This window comes from Artemia franciscana, chromosome 9, assembly GCF_032884065.1.
Source record: "Artemia franciscana chromosome 9, ASM3288406v1, whole genome shotgun sequence".
Lineage (NCBI taxonomy): Eukaryota > Metazoa > Arthropoda > Branchiopoda > Anostraca > Artemiidae > Artemia > Artemia franciscana.
Genome location: NC_088871.1, coordinates 3,203,979 through 3,226,681, shown reverse-complemented (window position 1 = coordinate 3,226,681; position 22,703 = coordinate 3,203,979). Strand labels below are relative to the sequence as shown.

General features: G+C 34.5%; 1 protein-coding gene across 2 annotated transcripts in view; it reads left to right on the top strand.

Annotated features, from left to right (window-relative positions):
• Positions 1-22,703, top strand: part of LOC136030888 (G2/mitotic-specific cyclin-B2-like) — a 72,958-nt gene that overhangs the window by 18,894 nt on the left and 31,361 nt on the right. For both annotated transcript variants that reach the window (XM_065709981.1, XM_065709982.1), the window contains exons 2-4: positions 10,195-10,303; positions 13,876-14,099; positions 17,818-18,007. In XM_065709981.1, the coding sequence (XP_065566053.1) occupies positions 10,262-10,303; positions 13,876-14,099; positions 17,818-18,007 (456 nt within the window). In that variant the 5' untranslated portion in view covers positions 10,195-10,261. The remainder of the gene's footprint in view (positions 1-10,194; positions 10,304-13,875; positions 14,100-17,817; positions 18,008-22,703) is intronic.

Here is a 22,703-nt window from a genome sequence, read left to right as displayed (position 1 = left end):
TTTATTGAAAAGCAAATCAATTTAAAATAAAAAATAGGCACATATTTTCTCTGAATTTGTTGAGAATTTATAATATTATTATAGAAGAAGTGCACACAAGTCCAAACCTTGGGGTTTTGGGGGGATTTTTACTTTGGGATAAGGGAATTGATTTACAAAATACATTTTGATGTCACCATTTAAACTACCCACCTCTTTCTCTGTTTGCAGCTATTTTGAGAATTTGCTCTAAAGTGTAGGAAGGAGTGAGTCCCAAAATCTTTTTCTTGAGAGATAAGACTTTCATTTACCTCTGTTTAGTTTTGCCTTTTTTTTTAAATTTGTCAAGAAAACTCTTTTATTGCACAAAAGACATTTTTGTTGAGATTTGTGCTCCAGATTTCAGAAAAGTCTTTGACCTAATCTACCACCTGACTGCAGGCATGAATCTCCAGGAAATGGGTGTCAAACAACACACTTGACTTCTTAACTGGCCCCAAAAAAAGTCTTAGCACTCCACAAAAACGATTCGTATTCATCATGGTCAGATACTTCTTGCAGGGCCCCACAAAGCACAAAATTAGCTGGAATAATTTTCCTGGCTGTAATTAAATCTGTTTAGTTATCATGACAACTGTTACAAGTTTGTAAATGATCTGTCCATAGTTCTTGCTTACCTAGTTGAAAACACTATCATAACAAAACAGTTTTCAGACCAGTTATTTGCTAAGCTAAAGACCAAATGCTCAAGTCATGACCTTACCATCAACATTGCCAAGTCAAAGATAATTTGTTTCAACCCTCTGAAGCAGAATATAGATATGCCTCTAGTCTCTTTCCTAATTGTGAACAAAATGAAAATCTTAGGAGTAACTTTCACTAGTTTCAGTGCCTTTGGGTGTGATGCTGAAAGTCTTCTCCATGCCTACATGTGCTATGTTTGCCTGTTGCTTGAGCACGCGTTCCTGGTGTGGGGTCCATCTGCTATCTGTATGGTGTACCTATTACACAACATAGACTTAATCCAGAGAGAGCAACAAGGATTATACTCCAAAACCATGACATACCCTATGACCAAGCCCTTGTAAAACAGAATTTATCTCCACTTAAAGTCCAGCTTGAACACCTGATTCTGCAATTTGGAAAATCCATCCTAGCCAATACAAGCCCCCAATCTCTACTACTCAAACCAGCCCCACCCAATAGTTGAACTCAGTTACAAGATTAACTTCTACCCCCTAAAGTACAAACTAGTTGTTTCTCTCTATCTCAGATGAACATTTAAAATTACAATTATGGGTTGTTTTTATATTTTATGAATAGCCAAATTGGCTTTTAGACTTTTTAAGGTACTTGGTTTTCTCTGTAGTCTTTAGAAGACGTTTTTGTAACATTAGAGAAATCTTGTGGATGGAAGGATAAAATTGTAATTTTTATTTTTTGTCAACTCCATTGAAAATTATGTGATTTCTGGTTTCCATTTCCTCCCCCATTTTCTATAAAGATTAACGTGTAATATTTTCGTCTATTTATAAGCCAATTTAAGGTGATTTAAATGCCTCCTGAGTTGGCCACATAAAGACAAACTTGGATATTGTTATCTCTTTTGGTTATATTCAACATTCTCTATATGCCAATTGGACAAAGTGCAATTACTGTTGACAAAAATTGCACATTATATAGAATTAGATGGTAAAATTGCATACTAGCAGCTGTTTTATAATTTGGGAAGTTTTGTGCTATATTCTGGTAGTGGCTATTGTGTCATCTAGAACTGTTGGACAAACAGATATTACTTTTTACAAAGGAGTGAAACATATAGAGAACAGAAACTTGAACATAAAACAAACATAATTTCAGTTACTTTGAGGATTGGGAACTTGATTGGTGAGGTGTATATTGGATATAAAAATAATTGGATGGCGACTGTGTAAAAAGGAATTTTGCTGCTGAATTTTTTTTTGTGAATCAGTTTAAATATTGTTTCAATAACACCTTCCCTCTGCACCAAATATCAAAAAGAAATTGTATGAAGCTAATTAAGCCTTGGATATCTCCTGGATTGCTATAAAAAAATAAGAATCTGTTATATAAGGCATACTTAATGCATCCATCTATAGTTAATTAAAGACCACCAAAAAGACAATACTCTGCCAAATCATTTGTTGATGCAGAAGGGTCTCCCAAGAAGACATGGGAAATAATTAATAAGTGCTTAGGAAAGCATACGACCCATGATCTTCTTGCTGAATTAATAGCTGAAGTTGGAACTAAACTTGCAACAGGGAAAGGGAAGTCATCAATGCATTAAATCCACACTTTGCAAAAATCAGCAAAGAAACAGTGTCAACTGCTAGGACCAACCAGACCTGTCATCTGGAAAATAAAACTGAGAGGACTTTTAATCATATCTTCACCTGTCTCACAATTGCTCCATTTTTCTTACTCCTGTAACTTCAGATGAACTATTACTTACAACAAAGCTTTAAAGAGTGCATCTTCAGAAGGGATTGACAGGTCATCTACTAAACTAATGAAGTGCATTGCACCAAATATTATAATCCTGTTTTCTCATGTGTTCAACCTCTGTATTAAAACCAGAAGAATCTCTTCTTGTTTCAAATCTGCAAGAATTATCTCTTTGTCTAAAGGAGGAGATGCAAAGAATCCAACAAACAATCAGCCAATTTCAATCCTGTCTACATTTGGGAAGTTGCTTGAAAATTGCCTATATAACCATATAGTTAGCTTTCTAATGAAACCGAAATTTTTTTATTCTGACGCAGTTTACATTCCAGAAGTCCTAGTTTTCTAATGAAACCTGAATTTTTTACCCTGATGCAGTTTGGGTTCCAGAAGTCCCACTCAACTGAGCATGCTATTATGGCAATGACTTAGTTTGTTCATGACACCCTCAACAAAGGTGATATTCCTGCTACAACTTTTACAGACAATAAAAAGGCATTTGGTACAATTTCTTATAAAATATTGTATACTAAACTTGATAATTGTGGGTAATAGCTGGGTAATTTCTTGCCTAAAAACCAAAATCAGTATGATGACAGATGATATTTCTTCCTCGTCAATATCTCTGTCAGTTGGAGTCCCACAGGGCTCTGTTTTGGGCCCAATGCTATTTCTTCTTTGTGTGACTGGTATCAGTAAGAGCATTGAAGATTTTAGCCTTAACAAATTATTTGCCAATGACACAGCATGCAATCTCAGTAGCCCTGACTCTGGATCTTTGAAGTTCAGGTTGAATCAGCACTGAAGAGGCATATCTTAGGGTTTCCAAGAAATAAATTGTCAATTAATTGTGCTAAGACAAAATTCATTATGTTCTCTTGTACTGGGAGAACAGCATTGGAAATTATGATGATTAATATTCAGGCCTTCCATAGAAATAGAAAGAGTTGATAATATTAAATATCTTGGGATAACAATGGATTCAAATTTATCACTTAAAGGACATGCAATTTATCTTTGAATTAAACTGTCAAGAAATATTGGAATGATGAATCATCTGAAATTTATTCTGCCATTTTTTACCCTAAATCTTTTTATCATTCTCTGTACATTCATAAATAAATTACTGTCCCATTCTTTTTTTTGAACACTTTTAAAACTCATATTCGTCTTCTTCAGTGGTAACAAAATAAAGCTCTGTGTATATTGAATAAATTGTCTGCCTAGCCTGTATTCTTACCCTGGTAAATTGTCAACAAAAAGCATTAATCAAATTTTAAATATTCTTCCACTTGATCTTTTGCCTGATTATTTTTTATTTGCATAACATATTTTTGAGGATGATAAACAAGTTTTACATGCATATTTGACCCATGGCAGTTCTCTAGTTCATCAGGCTTCAATAAAATCTGAGAGGCCCTTTTTCTCACCACTACATGGCATGATATATAATTGGAACAAATTTTGTTGCAATGTAGATTTGAATAAATCCTTGGTTAATTATGAAATTAGATAAAAGAATCACTTAATTAGTAACAATTAATTTATTTTCAGGGGAGTGCTCCCCATTTTATTTTATTTATTCTTTATTTGGTTGTTTTGAGTTTATTGGGAGTTTTGTTTTTTGTTACCATACAGAGAGTTGAAGAGTAATCTTTTTATTTCAGTATCTTGAGTATATAACTTCGAAGACCACACTGCCTTTCCATGACGAACGAAAATATAACAGTTCGAAATAGGGATTAAACCTTTTAATCAACAATGAACAGATACAAAATTTTTAACTGGATATTTTTAACACATATACAGTGTTCATCATCAGCAGTGAAACTGCTGATTGTTACTGCTTTTACTGCTGATGATAAACACTGTATATGTGTTCGAAAAATATCCAGTTAAAAATTTTTAAATCTGTTCACTGTCGAGCAAAAGGTTTCATCCCTATTTTAAACTGTTATATTTTAGTATCTGGAGATAGTATTTTTTATTTATTGTTAAGTGTATGCACCCACAGATAAGTTATTCTCACCATGGGGCATTAATTTGATAGAACTTGAAGTCCTGCTTTGGGATGAAACTGAGCTGAGGCTTGATTTGGTGCAAAAATAAGTTCTGTTGTGACTTGCTGCACATACATGTAAAGTTGTGACTCAGTGTATAAATGGATAAAAGGTGAAAATTTGCATAATGTATCATAAGTTGTATTTGTTTCATGAAGTCTTTTTCTTGTCAAGTATTGTCATTATTGTCCTGTATTTTCTTGTCAACATTTTTTATTGATTAATGAAGAACTTGAAGTCCTACTTTGGGATGAAAACGAGCTGAGGCTTGATTTCATGCAAAAATAAGCTCTGTTGTGACTTGCTGCACATATGTGTAAAGTTGTGACTCAGTATATAAATGGATAAAAAGTGAAGATTTGCATAATTTATCATAACTTGTACTTGTTTCACAAAGTCTTTTTCTTGTCAAGTAATTACGGATCTTTCAGTGAGTGTATTACTGAACAAATGGAAGGAAAAAAAGCTTTCATTGACTATATCAATAGATTGCTAACTCTACTGGGCTTTTTTTAAGTTTCTCAGGAATTTGAAAACAAGAAAATAAATCTGCTGTGTTAAAGTTATTGAAATAATAATTGAAAGCTTTTTTCTTAGATTTTCTTATATTGATGCATGTGTAGTCAGTGAAGGCTCTAGAGTTAATTAGTAAGTCAAGAAAAATACTTGTAAAATCAGTACAAGTCACAGAACCAATGCCAAATTTCCACCTTAAGTCCAAGTTGATTTTAGTCTTCTCCTAATGCAATCTGTTTAGCAAAAAGATAAGTGTTTTGCAACTTGTTTGGACCAGAATTGTGCAATGACTTTCAATCTATATGATTTGAGAACCAAATTAGCATGATTTGAGAAGCCACAATTCTTACTTCATTAACCTTTTAACAGATTGATAGTTATATTGTGTCTTGTTTGAATGAGAACCATATTAAGATTTTCAATCTGTGTTTTATCGAAGACCAGAGGGAGGGGTCTTTTTATTTGAAAGATGAGTATGTGGGAACTTGCTTTGACTGGAATCATACAGATCCTTTTAGTCAGTATGACTGAAGCTGCAAATTTGATTTGTTGATCCCCAACATTTTCAAAAAAAGGTAGGCATTATGCTCTTTATTTGAATTGGAGAGGGTTTTTAGAGGGTTTGAAAAACCCTCATAGAGGGTTTTTCAAGCTCTATGATTGAAAAAGCAAAGTAGCCATTTGACTCCTGCAGCAGCCCTTTATCCCTTACACTCTCAACTTTTTATTACAAATGTGGACATGTCACATCTTATTTGAAGCAGAACCATATCAGGATTTTTGACCTGTGTGACTAGAAAATCAGAACCCCCCACAGCAGTCCCCAATTCTCCCATTGCTAACTTTTCAGCATAAAGCCTTTGCTTGAACTAGAATTATGCAAGGATTTTCAATCGGTATGACTAAAGGACCAACATAAATCTGCTATATCACCCCTACCAAGTTTTTAGTAGGAAGGAAGGTTTGTTGCTCTTTTTCTACCAAAATCTTGAAAGGTTTTCAGTCAGTATAATTCCAGCATAAGTATAGGCTCTTCACCACTCCAGCACCACTAACTCTAATAGGAAGATAGGAATGTGACACCTTGTCTAAACTGAAATCATACAAAGATTTTCAACCTCTATTATTTGAGGCACAAAAGAAGCCCTTGATCCCTTCTATATCCCTTAGTCTTGCTGCCAGTTTTTAGAAGAAATACAGACGTTTTTACCTTGATTGAAGCCTTATTATGATAAGATTTTCAAGGTGTTTTATTAGAGGACTCCAGTACCACCCTCCCCCTCCAAATTTTCAGCAAAATGACAGATGGGTTTTTCTTTCACAGATAGGCTTTGAACTTACAAATCATGTTCCTTGACTCAATGGTGCATGATGGAAGATTTCAGAAGTATATGTCCTTTTTTCCACTGTTACAAAAATCTGCTTGGATCTGAATTAGCCTTTCAATGCACGTATCTTGGCCCAAAAGAATAAGAAGGCAGATTTTCAGAGGTACCATTTACAAAAATTCGAAGCCAAAACTACCTTCTGCCTGCAAGTTCTTAGATTCACTTTAAATTTGTTTGGTAGGGAACAAAATCCAATATATAGCCTATATATATATATATAGGCTATATATATATATGCATAATTCTTTCAGCAACCTAGGGTTTAGAACATATTGTCCTGCAAGGTCTAGCTGCAAGCGCTAGCAGGCTTCAAAGTTTCATAGTTAAAAGATTTTCCTCTATCATTCACACACTCCCCATTTTGCTGCATTTCTAAACACCCCCTGTTAATTCTAAATTGAATACTAAAAGTAAAAGAATCAAATGCTCTTGATATAAAAGCCATGATGTTTCATCACTATTCAAATGGTCATGACAATGAAATTGAAGACTGAAAATGAAAGCATCAATGGCCATGACACATTAGTCTGTATTTTTATGAAATTTTGCAACTGCCTCATGCTTTTAATTTCAGTCTAAAAAAATTATTTTTAAATATTTAGTACATTTCAAAATCAATGGTTTTGTAAAGATTTTATTTCAAAGTGAAGACAAATATTTGCTCTTACAAAATTTTGAAAGCTATACAAGTATTGAGAAGTAGAGGATGGAAATATCTTCACACAATTTCATTCAGTTTCAATATAGGCCAATAACTTGCTGAGTTAACAAAAAGCTACTAAACTATAATGGCCAATGAATGTTCAAAATTATCCTTGTTATAACTGGTAAAATTGTAGAATAGGAGATTTTTACTTACTCAGAAAGCTGTTGGTCTAGGCTAGGTGAATAAAGCTTTCACAATGCACCTACAGCCGAAATTGGTGCCTAAAGAGGTGTTTTTTCCTTTGGACACCTTAAGAAGTGTCCCTCTCCCCTTCAAGACATTAACTTTTACCAAACTTGGCAAAATCTTGGGTTTGTTCTTGTTGAATACAACTTTAAGAGATATTTCTGTAGCCCAGTGTATTTGTTGAATTTGCTTTCACATACCTTCACCCCTTCCCTAATTCTGAGCCATAGAAGAGTTCCAGGAAAATAGGTCCTTACTTTAGAAAAAATAAAATTCGGCTTGGAATCTAGTTAAGGTCTTGGGAACCACCTTCATTTCTCAGTTTTGTTCACCCAGCAGGACAACTTTGAGCTGAAGGAACTTCTATCTAGAAATTTTAGCTACTCTTTATATGAAATATAGAGCTCATATTTTATTGAAAAGCAAATCAATTTAAAATAAAAATAGGTTTCATAGTTAAATAAAAGATACATAAAATGTTCTAATCCTAGAACATTCAAAGTTTCATAGTTAAAAGATTTTCCTCTATCATTGAGAGTAAGTTGTAAGAAGCAATATACAATCAGTTTCATCTTTAGATACTTCTGATTAGTGCCTATTGTCAGGTTGTGATGTGCATCTGAGCACAAGAAAATTTGTATCCCTCTCTATCACACAAAGAATACCTTGTATTAGAAATCATAGAGCATGTTTATCTTCAGTGGCCAAGGATTACATACTTGTCCTAATTGATATACCTTATGTTTGTTTTTGCTGCACTTGGCTGTAAAAAAACTTGTCTTCGGGCATATAGTTACATAATGAGTAATTTCCCTGCTTTAAAATTGATCTATGGAATAAACTGTTATTTTCAAAATCTTGATATATATTATTGTTAGCCTATAGAAACAAGTAATGATATTAAGTTTTTTTTTTATCCTGAAAACTTGTAATAAATTTCTATTTTTTCTGGAACATGTGATAATGGCGGATGCCTCTTTTCCTCACTTCTGTTTTTATTGTGACTTGCACCCTGTTATCTCAAAGACGATACAGGCCTTAAACTTGTTTGTTAATGCTACTAGTTGGCTAATGCTTTAATCACCAAATTGTGTGTTTAAATAGTTACCTTTCACTGGTTCTTCGTTGGACTAATTTCTTCTTTTTATTTAGTTCTCCATAAATCAAATGGGCATATTAAACCAAATAAATTTGAATCACTAAGTATATGATCTATTATATCTCCACCAAGATAGTACTTTTAAAGTGATGCTCTATAGAAATCAGTGATGAGTAAATTTGGGTTCTCACTGAATCAAAAATGAGCATTCACATGGTAATCGTAAAAAATTATCTCTATTCAACAGATAAAATTTATGAAAAATAAACTGAACACACCTTTAAGTGTCAAGGACATCTAATTAAAAACATTTATTTAGATCTCCATCCAGTTACACATTGGACAATTAGATGGACATCTAATTAAAAATTTTCGCCTAGTCTATTCATGCCTGATAACCGCAATTTTCTGAGATTTTACTTTTGGTTGTTTCAAAAATACGAAGTTTTTAAGACAGTATTACATTTTAGTCAGTGTTGACTTGTTGAACTGTAAAAACAAGTAATCAGAACAAATTATTCAAATTTGACAACGCTTTTTATCTATGAAAACATTAACATTTTGTGTTTTTGATGATTTTTCACAGACTTTTTTTTTGTGGCTGCTACCTCTCAAAACTATATAACTTTTGTGAAGTCTTTTTGTCGGGCTAACCACTCTTAGGCGAGTGGTTAGCATGCTGGACTTGAAATCCCTTGTCTGTTAGGACACCAGTTCGTTTCCTAATATCGTTGGTTATTTGATTTGGAACAGAGTCCATTGGTACGACTCTGCAGGTTCAGCCAGGGTCGGTCCAGCTGTAAACGGGTACCCTGAATAAATCTTGGGAAGGTAAACAAGAAGGGTATGTGAAAGCACGGGATAGCTGCCCTCCCCCATTACACTTCCTGGCTGAAGGGCCATGAAGCAGAGGTCAGCATCTCCAGTAGTCTGTAGCTGTATGTAAGTCTAATGCTGTATTCTTTAACTTTTACCTAACAATTGTGCTATCACTCAGTAGTTGAGATTCAGCTCTATCCTTCTACCAAATAACGTTTTTGAAATCTGGTTTACTTGTTTTTTATGTTGAAAATACATTGAATATTAGTTGAATATTGTTGAAAAATGACAATTTCCTATTTTTTCAGGGAAGTTTATATTCTTTTTCAATAAAACATCAAAGTGGTATTCTAATTCTGGCTCTGTGAATAAATAGATCTGAGATTAATGAGTCCGATGATTTAAATACAATGCCCTTTGGCGCAATTTATAGCTGCAGGCTTGTCGGAAAATTTTTTTGTTTCAGATGTAACAGATCCTACTTCTTCTGTCCTTGGCATTTTAATAAAATAGAAGAAATATAAATAAAGAAATTTAATAAGATAGATTTTACCATCTGTAATAAAAGTTGAAATTCAATTTTCATAATATGCAAAAACTATTAGTAGATGTAACACAATTCTGCCTAGATAATGGGCATGGCTGTCATTATGGTTGCAAAACACTGGGCTCGGTGATGTCTTAAATGCTTAAGTGACGGCTTTATTTATTTTATCTTTTCTTCTTTTTTTTTCATTTCAGTTGAAGAAGTAATCCACTCTTATTTTAGATCTTCAAGTGAATTTAATAATTTTATCTATTCTTATTTTTTCATTTCAGTTGAAGAAGTAATCCACTCTTGTTGTAGATCTTCAAGTGAATTTAATAATTTTATCTATTCTTATTTTTTCATTTCAGTTGAAGAAGTAATCCACTCTTGTTGTAGATCTTCAAGTGAATTTAATAATTTTATCTATTCTTATTTTTTCATTTCAGTTGAAGAAGTAGCCTACTATAATTGTAGATCTTGAAGTGAACATAATATAGAGAAATCGCTTTAGTCATGGCAACAAGATTAAGAGCAACTAGCATTTCTGCTGCTCCTGTGAGTTATTTTAAACTTTTTTTTTTAAGTTTACTTTTTCTACCAAAATGAATATTCTCCATCTCAGATTGCCTTTTGAAAACTTTCATAAAAGTTTGAGTTTCAAAAATCTTTTAATCAAACAATTCGTGGTAACGAAATGTAGTAAGGCATTTCTGCTAAAGCTAAATGCTGAAAACTGTAATGGCAACAAGATTAAGAGCAACTAGCATTTCTGTTGCTCCTGTGAGTTATTTTAAACTTTTTTTTAAGTTTACTTTTTCTACAAAAATGAAATTCTCTACGTCAGATTGCCTTTTGAAAAGTTTCATAAAAGTTTTTTAATCTAAAAAAGAATGTCGAATTATTTTTACCCTCAAACTAGGGAATATCTTGGATGGATTATGCTCCTGTGAGTTTTCAAACAGCTGCTCTGGGATTTTTTTTTTCTACAAAAATAGATTTTTTGTACCTCAGATTGCCTTTTTGATAGTTTTGCAGATGTATGAGTTACAAAATAATCTTCTGATCTGCTAATTATTTTGATATATATATATATATATATATATATATATATATATATATATATATATATATATATATATATGAAATATCTTTGATTAATTCTGTTTCTGTGAGCTATTTAAACAGGTTCATAAAGGTCTTTTCAGTAGGAATGAATTTTCTGTGTCTCATAATGTCTTTTTTTTCACCGGAGTTTGAGATTTAAAATAATCTTATAATCTGCAAAAAATTTCAAATAACTTTTAATATCAAACTAGGAGATATATTTCATGGATACCGCTCGTGTGAATCAGCCATACACACAATAGGGTATGTAATTGCTTCTCGGACAATAAATAATTTTATTGCTATAAGCGAGTCCGATATCCAGCGCTTCCACTTTTCGATTTCAATTTTTCCGATTTTTATATCAATTTTCCGTAAGATTCCCTGTCTCTAGGTCTGATTTCTCCCATTTTCCTCCCTAGAAAACGGGATATTTTGCCTTATATTTTCATACAATATACACGAAAAAAACATAGCGCAGCATCAAATTGTTACCTCTTTTACGCTACCAAGAACACACAAAACAGCTTAATTAAGTGTCATCTCCAGCACTACGCTTTGTCTTCTTCTTGAAGCCAGCGACAGCTTTTGGTATGCTGACAGTTGATGAAGTTTTATCTTCGTTTTTCAACCAGTAATTGACTCGAATAAGTGAGACTAGTGGGACATTCTCGACACTATTGCGGATATCTGTTTTGATCAATTTCAGGAGATTAAACAAATGCTCAGCCGGTACATTGCTAAAAGGTAAAAAGAAGACAAGTGATATGCACTTCTGCAATTCCGGGTACTTGATTTCGCTACTACGAGTCTTCAGACTAAATATCTTCATCCAGTATTGCTCAACTGACAGGTCTTCATCTTGGACATCTCCCAAATGAAGCTCTGAAGTTCTAAGAAACTTAACTGGTGGTGTAGTATCGAAGAACATTGTGTGGCAAAATGTCGGTAGCTTTCTGTTTACCCAGAGTGACGCCTGCTAGGGCCTGATCTTTTGGAAACAATTTTCTTAGGAGAGGGACAAAGCTGTCTGTAACACTTAATGGCAGATTATGTTCTACCAAAAACATGCAGATGCGCTGTTCAATTTCTTTGAAATTACTGCCCACATAGTCAGAAGTTTTTAATAGTGCCACCGCCAACCTTTGTCTCAATTTCATTGCTTGCTTTTATATGCTGCTTGGTCAGAGCATGCATGGTCAACTCTGATTTCCCCCAATATTCATACTTTAAACTGAACATATAGTGCGGGGCATAAGTATTTTTCTCTGACTTGTTTGACACTCTTTATCTCTATCCAATTTTTCAACATTGGTAACTGAAGCCACTTTACAACAGACTTTTGGTTGGCGTTCTTAAAATCCTTACTCTATCCCAGATTTCCCTAAAAATGCTTACTTTACCCCAAATTTCTCTTTATCCCTAGATTCAAAATAACTATCCCTAAAAGAAATGATCTCTCCCTAAAATAGGTTAATCTCCCTAGAAGCGGAAGCCCTGGTTTTATTTTAGAGTTACAACGTTTTGCTTTTTGTTTGTACTATTTATAAGAAAAAATTAATGAATAGTGGTGAAACGTCCCTTTTGAACAATTCCTCTGACCCCAACCAAACATAATTATTCTTGAGCACATGCAATTGCGGTAGAATTTATCTATTGTCGAGGAATTTTTGCAGTTGTACGGTTGTGTAATTTGCTGTGTAGTTTTGCAGTAGTAAAGGAGCTGCTACAGTTGCTTGACTTTCATATGGTGTACTTATTGAAGCTGATAAGCAACTAGTACTTTTGTTCCTCTCGTTCTTCTTTTCTTTTTGTTTCCGAAACAATGCTCATGCTTCAGGGTCGTTTTTTTTTTTTTTTTTTTTGAAGGCATATTACGTTTTGGGGTAAGGAGGTAGAAGGACTGAAATTGCAAAAACAAAACTAACAAAATAGGTGAAGTAAACCAAATATAACCTTGAACAAAATCATGGTAGTGGTTGTATAAGCCCAGGAAAAAAAGAAAAGTTTGTCAAAGACAAATACGACAGTGTAAGTTGGGAAGTAAGCAGGGGAAGAGAGGACCTTGATATCGGTCCCCAGACAAGTGATGAATGGAAGGTTTAAAATGCTCTTTTTAGGCCCCTTCCCTCAGAAATAATCCTGTAAGCCTCCCCCCTCTTTTTAGATCAGTTTTATGCTTATATACCGCATACAACATTCTTAAACCTTGCTATCTGGCTTTTGTATCCAACAAAAGAGAAGTTTAATTCATAAATGACCTAACAATTTTTTTTGAGGGGGGGGGGCTGAATTACCCCTAGTATGTACTTGCTCGAATTCCTGAATTTGTACTTTTAAGCAAATTTTGCGCATGCTTACACACATTTCCGGGATGGGGGTGGCTGAATTACCTCTTGTATGTACATGCTTTAATTCTCGAATTTAAACTTTTAAGTAAATATTGCACATGCTCACATACATTTTCGGGGGGGGGGGTGTTTGCTGAATTACCCTTAGTATGTATATACTTGAATTCCTGAATTTGTACTTTAAAGTAAATTTTGCACATGCTTACACACATATCCGGGGGGGGGGGATGGATGAATCATCCCTAGTATGTACATGCTTGTATTCCTGAATTTGTACTTTTAGGTAAATTTTGCACATGCTGCATTGGCTGATATCCAGACATATCCACGCAGAGGAATTAGGGAGAATGGGAAAATTAAAAGATAGTAATTTACAAATTGTTATGTTTGTATTTCTGGCCTCCACCTCCCCCTTTTCTAAGAGTCATCCTTCCTTCTTAAGTGCTAGAACTTACCATTATTATGAAGAGAAGTTATCCCATATGAACGCCGAAGACCATATGAGGCAAAGCCTTTAAAATTAAGAGTTGCTGAATTATTTCCTAACAGAGGCTTTCGACGCCCTCTTCCACATGAATATTTTATTGTTAATTTTCTCTAATAAATTGGAATGTTGGGACCTATGCTTGAGTGATGTTTTATGCAACCAATTGACAAATATTTTTATTCTAGACTACAAGACCTTCAGTGAAGGATGTCAAAAAAGTCGGAACAACTCAACGACGAGGGCTAGTAAGTCTTGAGAATCGTGATACAACTCGTTCAACTATTGGTGTAGCTAAGAAAGAACCTGTTGTAGTTAAAAGACAGCCATTGGTCGTAAGACAGTCTGGAATCGCAAGACCATTGCAAGCAAAAACAACTTCTGCTGAAGTCAAAGGCAAAACAAAAGAGATGTAAGCTCAATTTTCGTTGGTATTATGGGTATAATGAAGGAGTTGAGTGTGTTGAGTTAAGGGTAGCAGGATTTATGATGTTGCAGCTACGATATGTATTGCTTTTGTAATCTCTTCTGAGGTTAATGTTGTTGGTTTTTGTACATTTGTTTGATTATCCCCCTTCTGTTTCATGTCATGGCATTTGGAGGGGTTATGGTTGTGTTAGGTTTTGTGTTAATAATTGGTGTGAAAAAAAAGCTCAATAACAATATGTAAATTTGTGATATGGGTTTTTTTTTAAAATTTTAATATTAAAAAGCTTCTTGTTCAGTTTTCTTTTAATCTAGAAATAATAATCTATTTATATAAAAACCACCAAGAATATTTTTAAGCTTATAAATCAAACAGTTCGTGGTAACGAACGGTAAGCAAGGGGCTACTCAACCTAATTGAAAAAAAAAACTTAAAAAACTGAATTCTGATAAAAATGGATACATCAAAAGAATTAAATTTTATGCTGATCCCAAATATATAAAATTCATTGTCTTAAAATGTTACCCATTATAAGCTACGGGCCTGAGGAAATTTGCCTAATTTTTGAAAAAAGGGGGAAACTCCCCCAAAAATTCAAGTGATCTTAATGAAAATTGCTCTATCAGCTTCAGCATAGTTGCTCTATCATGGCTTCAGCAAAGTTTTTTTTTTTAGTTGAGGATAAGGAGCAACATCAAAACTTAAAAGGAAATGATTTTGTTTTTCAGGGGGACTGTACCCTACCCAACCATCACTCTTTACGTTAAGTTTGAATTTTTGTCACCACTCCTTAAGAACGATTCTTGAAACACGAGGGCCGCTAAATTTGAATGAAAAGTATTTTTGAAGAACTTCCAATCTTCGGCATAAACAGCGAGGGTTGAGGATGGGAAAGCCCCTCAAACATGGAACTAATTCTGTTCTTTTTAGGTTTTAATGTTGCTCTTTTCTTCCAGTTGATTTAATTTTTTTAATATTGCGAAATGACTTTGAAAATTTATATTTATAGTATATATATATATATATATATATATATATATATATATATATATATATATATATATATATATAGTACCGGTATCCCGGCAGCTTTGCCGCCGCGCCCCGACACTTGGCACGTGGCAGGCTTTTATCTATGAATTCTTATTGTCGCTTGTCTTCTAACTGCAGACAATTTGAGACAATTTGCTGTCTTTTCATACTTTATTCTTTTCAAAGATATTTGATTATAAAAGCAAGTCCGATTTCTAGCAACGATATCTACTAAGCTTCAAACTTTCTTTATTAAGGTTTTTAAATTGTTGCTATCTCTTGTTAAAGTAAATTCAAATATTTATGGAGGTAACAGCCGCCTGGCCCCGTCACTTGGCACTTGACAGGCTTCTTTGTATGGATTATAGGCAGGATATATCACAAATTAGACTTGGAATGCCGCCCCCCCCCCCCCTTGAGGCAAGAGCATTGCTTGCACTTTACTTGGGATAACAGATTCCTTCAAAAATTGGCGCTTTAAAGTTTCAAAATTTTATTTAGATATCAGTTTTCTATACTTTGAATGAAATGGAATTATAAGAAAAAATAGTGAAACTAAATTGATTATCCCAATTTTATTTATTTTAAGAACTATATTGTTCTTTCCTAAAAACTTCATTGATATTTTTTTTTTTTTTTTTTTTGTCTGTTGTTTTTCAGTAGCTATCTGAAAAAAGATGTCAACTCAGAATATATGTTGTTTTCAGTAAATCGCAAATGACGTTTGTGTCTTTAAAGGGGCTTGAAGGGGTGTAACCCAGCTCTTATTTTGTGGTCAATTTTTTTATGCTTTGTATTGATTTCTCCTCCATTTGTAACATAGTTATAAATCATAATTGCGGCTTTTTTTTCTTATTTTGGGTTTGAAAAATAAAACTCTATGTTGTAATTTGGATTTTATGTGAAATTAAAGTAAGCCGTACCCACCTTCCTGCTAAAAATTTGGTAGGAAGAGGTCTTTATTGGGACTGGTCCCACTTGTGCCTCCATTTATACAAATTGAAATCCATCAAGGATTCCGTTTCAGTCAAGGTGCTACTTGCTTATATGCGAGCCAGAAATTGAGTTGGGGTGGTTGAAGAAACCCACTTTGGTTCCCAAATCGTACAAATGGAAAATCCTTTCATGATCCAGATTCAAACGAAATATAACTTGCCTGCCTTTCTGCTTAAAGGCTATGAGTCCAATTTACGCCTCTACTCCTATAGCACCATTGCAAGGAGACACACAGGTGCCCGATGGACAGCTTTTTGCCGAGAGGCAATGCAATAGAGCTATCAACTACGGGTGGTAAAACATAATGCGGTAATTAAGTTTAGTCTTAAGGTTAGACGCAAAATACTGGATCTGCGTGAGAGTTGAATTGCATGAGATTGATCGCTCCTGTGGTAGCAGGTGGGGAGTGACCAAAAAATCAACTGTACTGGGATTCTCTTGGAAATTTAGTCAGTAGGTATCAGGGCTTTAGGTACAGTCTAGGGGGTTTTCTTCAAAACACGATAGATCGCTGACATTTATGATCGAGAAGCTAGGAGATTTCAAAGCTCTTAATAAATGTGATAAAACTCCAAAAATTAAAGGGATTTGGTTAAATAGGCTTTTAAATTACCCAGTTAAAAGACCACCGCCCTCGCTTCTGACATTTGCCGCTATGATGTGTAAAGGGGTGAGCAGTGGCTCTTCCCCTTTTATCCTAGCGCTTAATAAGCGCCTTCAAAATATTAATGGTCCTTAAACCCTATGACGAGAACACCAGCTCTTGCTTCAGCCCAACTAGCCCTTCTGGAAGATGTCCTGGTAACAATAACTCTTTGGTCAAATTTTGCCCTTCCGCTCATATAGGGAAAGTCCAAAGCATAGAGCATGCGATACTTATTTGGATCTCAATTTCGTCCCTAATAAAAAACAAATCCAGGTTACTTAGCAAAATCATTTAATTAATCATACTAACCTAAATAGAGACGTTTTTTTTAGAAACGATGTTATTTTGTCTACTTTACAGTTAATTTGTCTACATATATTTATTGTATATGCTAACCTAGCTGTAATTAGTTTGTAATCGATATAAATTGTTTGAAGCAAATGGGCCTGCTTACTTCCAGCAAATTTTAGGTTGGAACTTAGATCTTTAATTTAGGTCACTATTTTAGTAAATAAAAGTTAAACTCTCTTTGAATTTTCCTAGTTCACCTGCCTAACGCTGCAGTGCGAGTAGTTTTCAAGTCCTGCTGGGCCCATTCTTCGGACTAAAGTTTCCTCTAATTAGTTTCCCATAATCATTTGTCTAAAGGTTGTTAACTCAGACAGGGTAACTGTATATATACTCAGAAAGGGAACTTATAGTCTAGAGTAGTGGTTGTTAAATGTATTTAGACACTGTACCCCTTTTTACTCACAAAAGATTTTAGGTATCCCTTCTCAGTTACCGTTACTAAGTAAACTATAGCTAAAATATAAATAAAATTGCCAGTTCTAGAGTTAGAGGGTTGTATTATTTTTCTGTTGGCCACAAGTTTTGCGGACCCCCAAGGGGTACGCCTACCATAGTTTGGGAACCACTGGTCTAGAGTGTGTGAAAATTAGAATTGTCTTCAGCATTGTTTTATGAAATTTAAATGTTTTTCTGGTCATTGCTATACATTTAAACTTAGTTGTGCTGAATATTTTCTAGATGTATTCCAAAGCCCCCTTCTCCAGTTCCAATGGAAGTCGCAACCAACGAGTTGTCAAGCATGTCTATAGAAGAACAAGACGCATATTCATCTTCTCAAATAGTAAATATTGACGAAGAGGACGCAAGCAATACTCAGCTATGTTCAGAATACGTGAACGACATTTATCCATACATGCTTAAATTGGAAGTAAGTCTATTTTCTTCTGGTTGAATTTAAGCCTATTTGAGCCTATTTCAGTCCAGCATTGCCATGAAGCTTGATTTCTATTAAATCAGCCTTTTCGTCTCACACCAGTGGCTATGTAATTCATTAATTCGTGGGACTACGTCTGCAACGCTGTAAAGCGTTACACACGTACGTGTGTCACTTCCACTTTAATGTGAAATGTAATAATCATTATTGTTTGCATTTCAAAATTGTTTCCTAAGAGTATTGACATTGGTTAGGAAATGTGAACTTATTCGCAAAGAAATTGTTACAACATAGTAGAGAGGGTTTTTAATTTCATAAATTGTAACCTTTTGGATGCCCAAACAGTAAGTTTTCTGATCACTTCTTATAAACTCAAGTATACATGGCATGTTTGAATATTTGATGTTCCGCATATCTTTAGGCCTATAGATTGAACATTCGTTTTGCACGTTCTGTCTAGTATCTGTAGATATCTGTGTATCGAAGAATCAAGACTGAAGTCAGAAGTTTTGCTTTTTACGGGTAGTTAACTCAAGTCGAAAATGAAATACAATGTCTTGACTTGAATCGGCGTCTATTATTTTTAAACATGTCAGATTTATTTTGTTTGACCGCGAATTCCTTTACTGTGTGAGGTAGGATCGAAGCTTTTCAACAGCTTCAAAGCTTCTCTTAGATTTACTATATGCAATGTTTAGCGTTGGAAATTCTTTGAGATAATTTTATTTTCGTTGTGGTTACCTTGAAGATCAACCTGTCTGTTTTAGTTTGTGTGGCCAAACTATTCCGAATTTATTTGGGCAGTCTTTCCATAGAGCGTGTATATGATACCCGAATAAATGACAGATTCCATTGAGCTTGTGTAAAATACCCAAATAAATGACAGAAATTAAAAGCTGACATTGACTTTTCTAAGAAAATCTTAGAAAAACAGTTTAACTTCTCCCGTTTTTTGCTCGAGATAGAAATATTCAGTTTTAATGAAACTTGTGTCATCAGAAATAAATGACATCATCAGAATAAATAAATGTCATCAAAATAAATGACAGATTCCATTTAGCTTGTGTAAAATACCCGCATAAACGACAGAAATTAAAAGCTGACATTAACTTTTCTAAGAAAATCTTAGAAAAACAGTTTAACTTCTCCCGTTTTTTGCTCGAGATAGAAATATTCAGTTTTAATGAAATTTGTGTCATCAGAAATAAATGACATCATCAGAATAAATAAATGTCATCAGAATAAACAATGACATCATCAGAATAAATAATGACATCATCAGAATAAATAAATGTCATCAGAATAAATGACAGATTCCACTGAGCTTGTGTAAAATACCCAAATAAACGACAGAAATTAAAACCTGACATTTACTTTTCTAAGACAATCTTAGAAAAACAGTTTAACTTCTCCCGTATTTTGCTCGAGATATTCAGTTTTAATGAAACTTGTGTCATCAGAAAGTGTGAATTTTGTTCTTTCGACTAAGTGAGGAAAGATTTCTTTTTGAAGTTTAGAAAAGGCAGTCCCAAAAAAGTGTTTTACCATTTTTGCTATGATAATGCTGTAAACCAGCTCAAAAGAATTATCATTAGAGCAATTTGACCGCTTTGAGAGTTCCTCGTGGTGCTACTCGCTTTGGTTGACAAACTTGCCGACAAAAGAGGCTTACAATTTAATTGTCTTCTCAATCTCACAGTCAACAAGCTCTGGATAGCTTTTGATGATGGCTACTTCTCTGGGAGAATCCGCTAATGGGCCCTTTGTCTTTGTGATGGTTAGCCGACACTAAGACTCGCTAAAGGATTTTAAACTACCCTCTCCTCTTAAACAGGGACCTTTGACACTAGTAAGGCCATAGTTCAATGCACCCTTCTCCCTTTAAGTTTCGGATTGTTATATGTAACTAGTTGACCAAGATAACGTTAGCTGCATGGAAAATATTTCCCCCCCCTCCCCTCTCATAAAAAAAATCCATGCGACGTCCCTTGTTTTTCTGTTGAGCTTCGCTATATCTTGAACAGTGATGTTTCACTTAAGTATATATATTTTGAATTTAAAGAAATGACTAAATCAAAAGTGAGTTTAAGCAATCAAATTCCGGGAAGAAAGACACCAATAAGAAACATGTATGAAGGCATAAAGAAACAAGACCTTTAATCAACTTTTCTTGGACTAACTGTCTAACATACAGTTTGAGACTGCCGTCATTTATTTCTTCATGGACACCTCTGAAAAATTCATTCGGCTCAAAACCACGTGAAAGACCCCCCCCCCCTCCGTCATATACGAGAAATTCCGTCTCTCCAGAACACATATGCACATAGACACACCAAGAGCATTATAAGCAAAGACATAAGACCTCACATTCTGTCTACATGTCTCAAGCATGTATAAAACACATACTTCGCTTTTTTTGGAAGGAGTGGGAAATTAATTCAAAATGCAGAAATGCAGACGATTTAAAAGAGAATAATTTAAAAAATCATAAAAATCACGAGATTCTAGGACAACAGGCCTGAGGCATCCGTCGTCTGCACATAAATATAGAAGAAGATTTTTATGAGCCAAGATATAAGAGGTTAGGCCATGTCCATATCTAGGGATGGGGAGGGGTACAGGGGTACCATTTCCAGATCTAAGGAAAGCTGTCAATAATATCAGCATTCTAGTACTCAGAATGACATGCATCTGACCCTAGATGAGATAAGCACCGTCTGCTGATTCGTTTGGAACATTTCCCCCAATTTCTCATCATCATCAGTAACGTCAACAGTTTTAGGCTCAATTTTCCGCTTTATGACAAACTTTTTTTCACGTGTTAAGGTGAAGATTAGGTTGAGGAAAAGAGGACTATTAGGGATAAATTCGCATATTGGATCAATCGAACAAAACTGACCAGTGTATAGGAGCCTAACAGTAATTCTGATTGTCCCACTGTACACTCCTAATTCATCACTCTTTGTTTACATGAAATGATTGAACAATTAAATAAGAAAATGGAAATATTTGAAATTAAATATTAAACCCTTTACATTATTACAACACGGTACATACTAAACACTATATTATGTAAATTGATATGAGTTGGGAAACTCAAACTCTCCTAGACATACGCATCTTCACTGACACACTTCACATAGCACCAGGAAGCACTGAAACCGTGTTGTTTACAAGGTATGTAAAATTACACGAACACGAACTACAATTAGTTTATGCTGTTAAACAGACCCATAAAAAGAGAACAAAAGAATACTTATACCGCTTTTTGAGGCAACAAAACTGGTTCCAACTTGTTTTGTCTTCTGGTGAGGGGAGGACACACCTATGTTTTAAGCTTCTTAAAGAATATATTGTCCAAGTTCAGTTATAAGGTTTTGGCCGCGGTTGTGGGATGATTCGAGTCCTAGTAATTAAAGGGGGAATACGACCTGAAAAACGACCATTTTTTTGGAAGGGGGGCTCTCGAAAACCGCCTTTCTTTGCCAGTATGTCAAAATTAATCCGCATTCAAATCGAACTTTCACGTTAAGGAGGTGATGGTAAGAGCCCAAAATCCCTACATCTGACTATGCTATTTTTAGTGGGACTCAGCAACGTTTTTGCTAGAGTTCACACAGCTATGTTTTTCTTCTGTTTTGTTTCCCTGTTCCTACCCTCATCTTTTGTTCTGATTCTGTTCGATTTACAACTTGAAACTGATTGAAAGTAAAATAAAAGTATGTGCTGATGTGACCCTTTCATACCACTGAAGCTGTAGACTGTTAATACAGTGTTCGGACTCGCCTATAAATTCCAATAAATTCCTATATTTTAATGCACTCCTATAAAATGCCTATATTTTGGCTAAAATCCTATTATTCCTATATTTTCGGCTGAAGAGCACTAAGAAAATTGCTCATGATTTGCAATTTTCTGTCTTATGGTGTAGATTGATAATTAATTACAACTGTTGACCTTTTGTGTTGGGCATAGTAAGCTGCTTCTGCCTGGGCTATGCTGTTGTGTTGACTTAGTAGCCTATGTTTTGTTTTTTGTCATGTTGTGCTTGTCCGAAATGAGCGAAGATCGGTATATAGGCTAGCAGTGTCTGCTTAATGAGACTGGAGTTCTTGCGACTTATGTGTTTTCTGGTTGAACGCTGGCTGTCTGATGTGAATACGGCCAAGTTATTCAAATGGGCTATTCTAAGATAGTTGCTAATCAAGGGAAGTATAATAGACGAGTACTGGGTATGCTATATGCTACATTCTGTGATCAATCTGTCCTTTATCTATCTGGTCTTTATTTCCTTCTAATGAAAAATGATGTTAATCAGATTCGGACTTTTTATTTCAGATATTGTGAATTTTTACTTTATCTCCCCCCTTGGTATAGCAATGGTAAGATAATTCGTAAGTTTGATGTCCCTGATATAAGTGCAAAGTTGGCCCTCCTGTATGGAAGATTGTCGGAATCAGCTTTTTATTGTTTATCGCCTCATCATCCTTTGGTCCGTCTGTTCGGTTAATCTCATTGTAGCATAGTGTTTTTATGGCACTTGGTATTAACCAAGTGACATATAGCAATTGCAAATTCTGTCGGTCTGTCTGTCTGTCCATCCTGTTTTTGCTACTTTAGGCACTTCCAGGTAAGCTAGGACGATGAAATTTGGCAGGCGTATCAGGAACTGGACCAGATTAAATTAGAA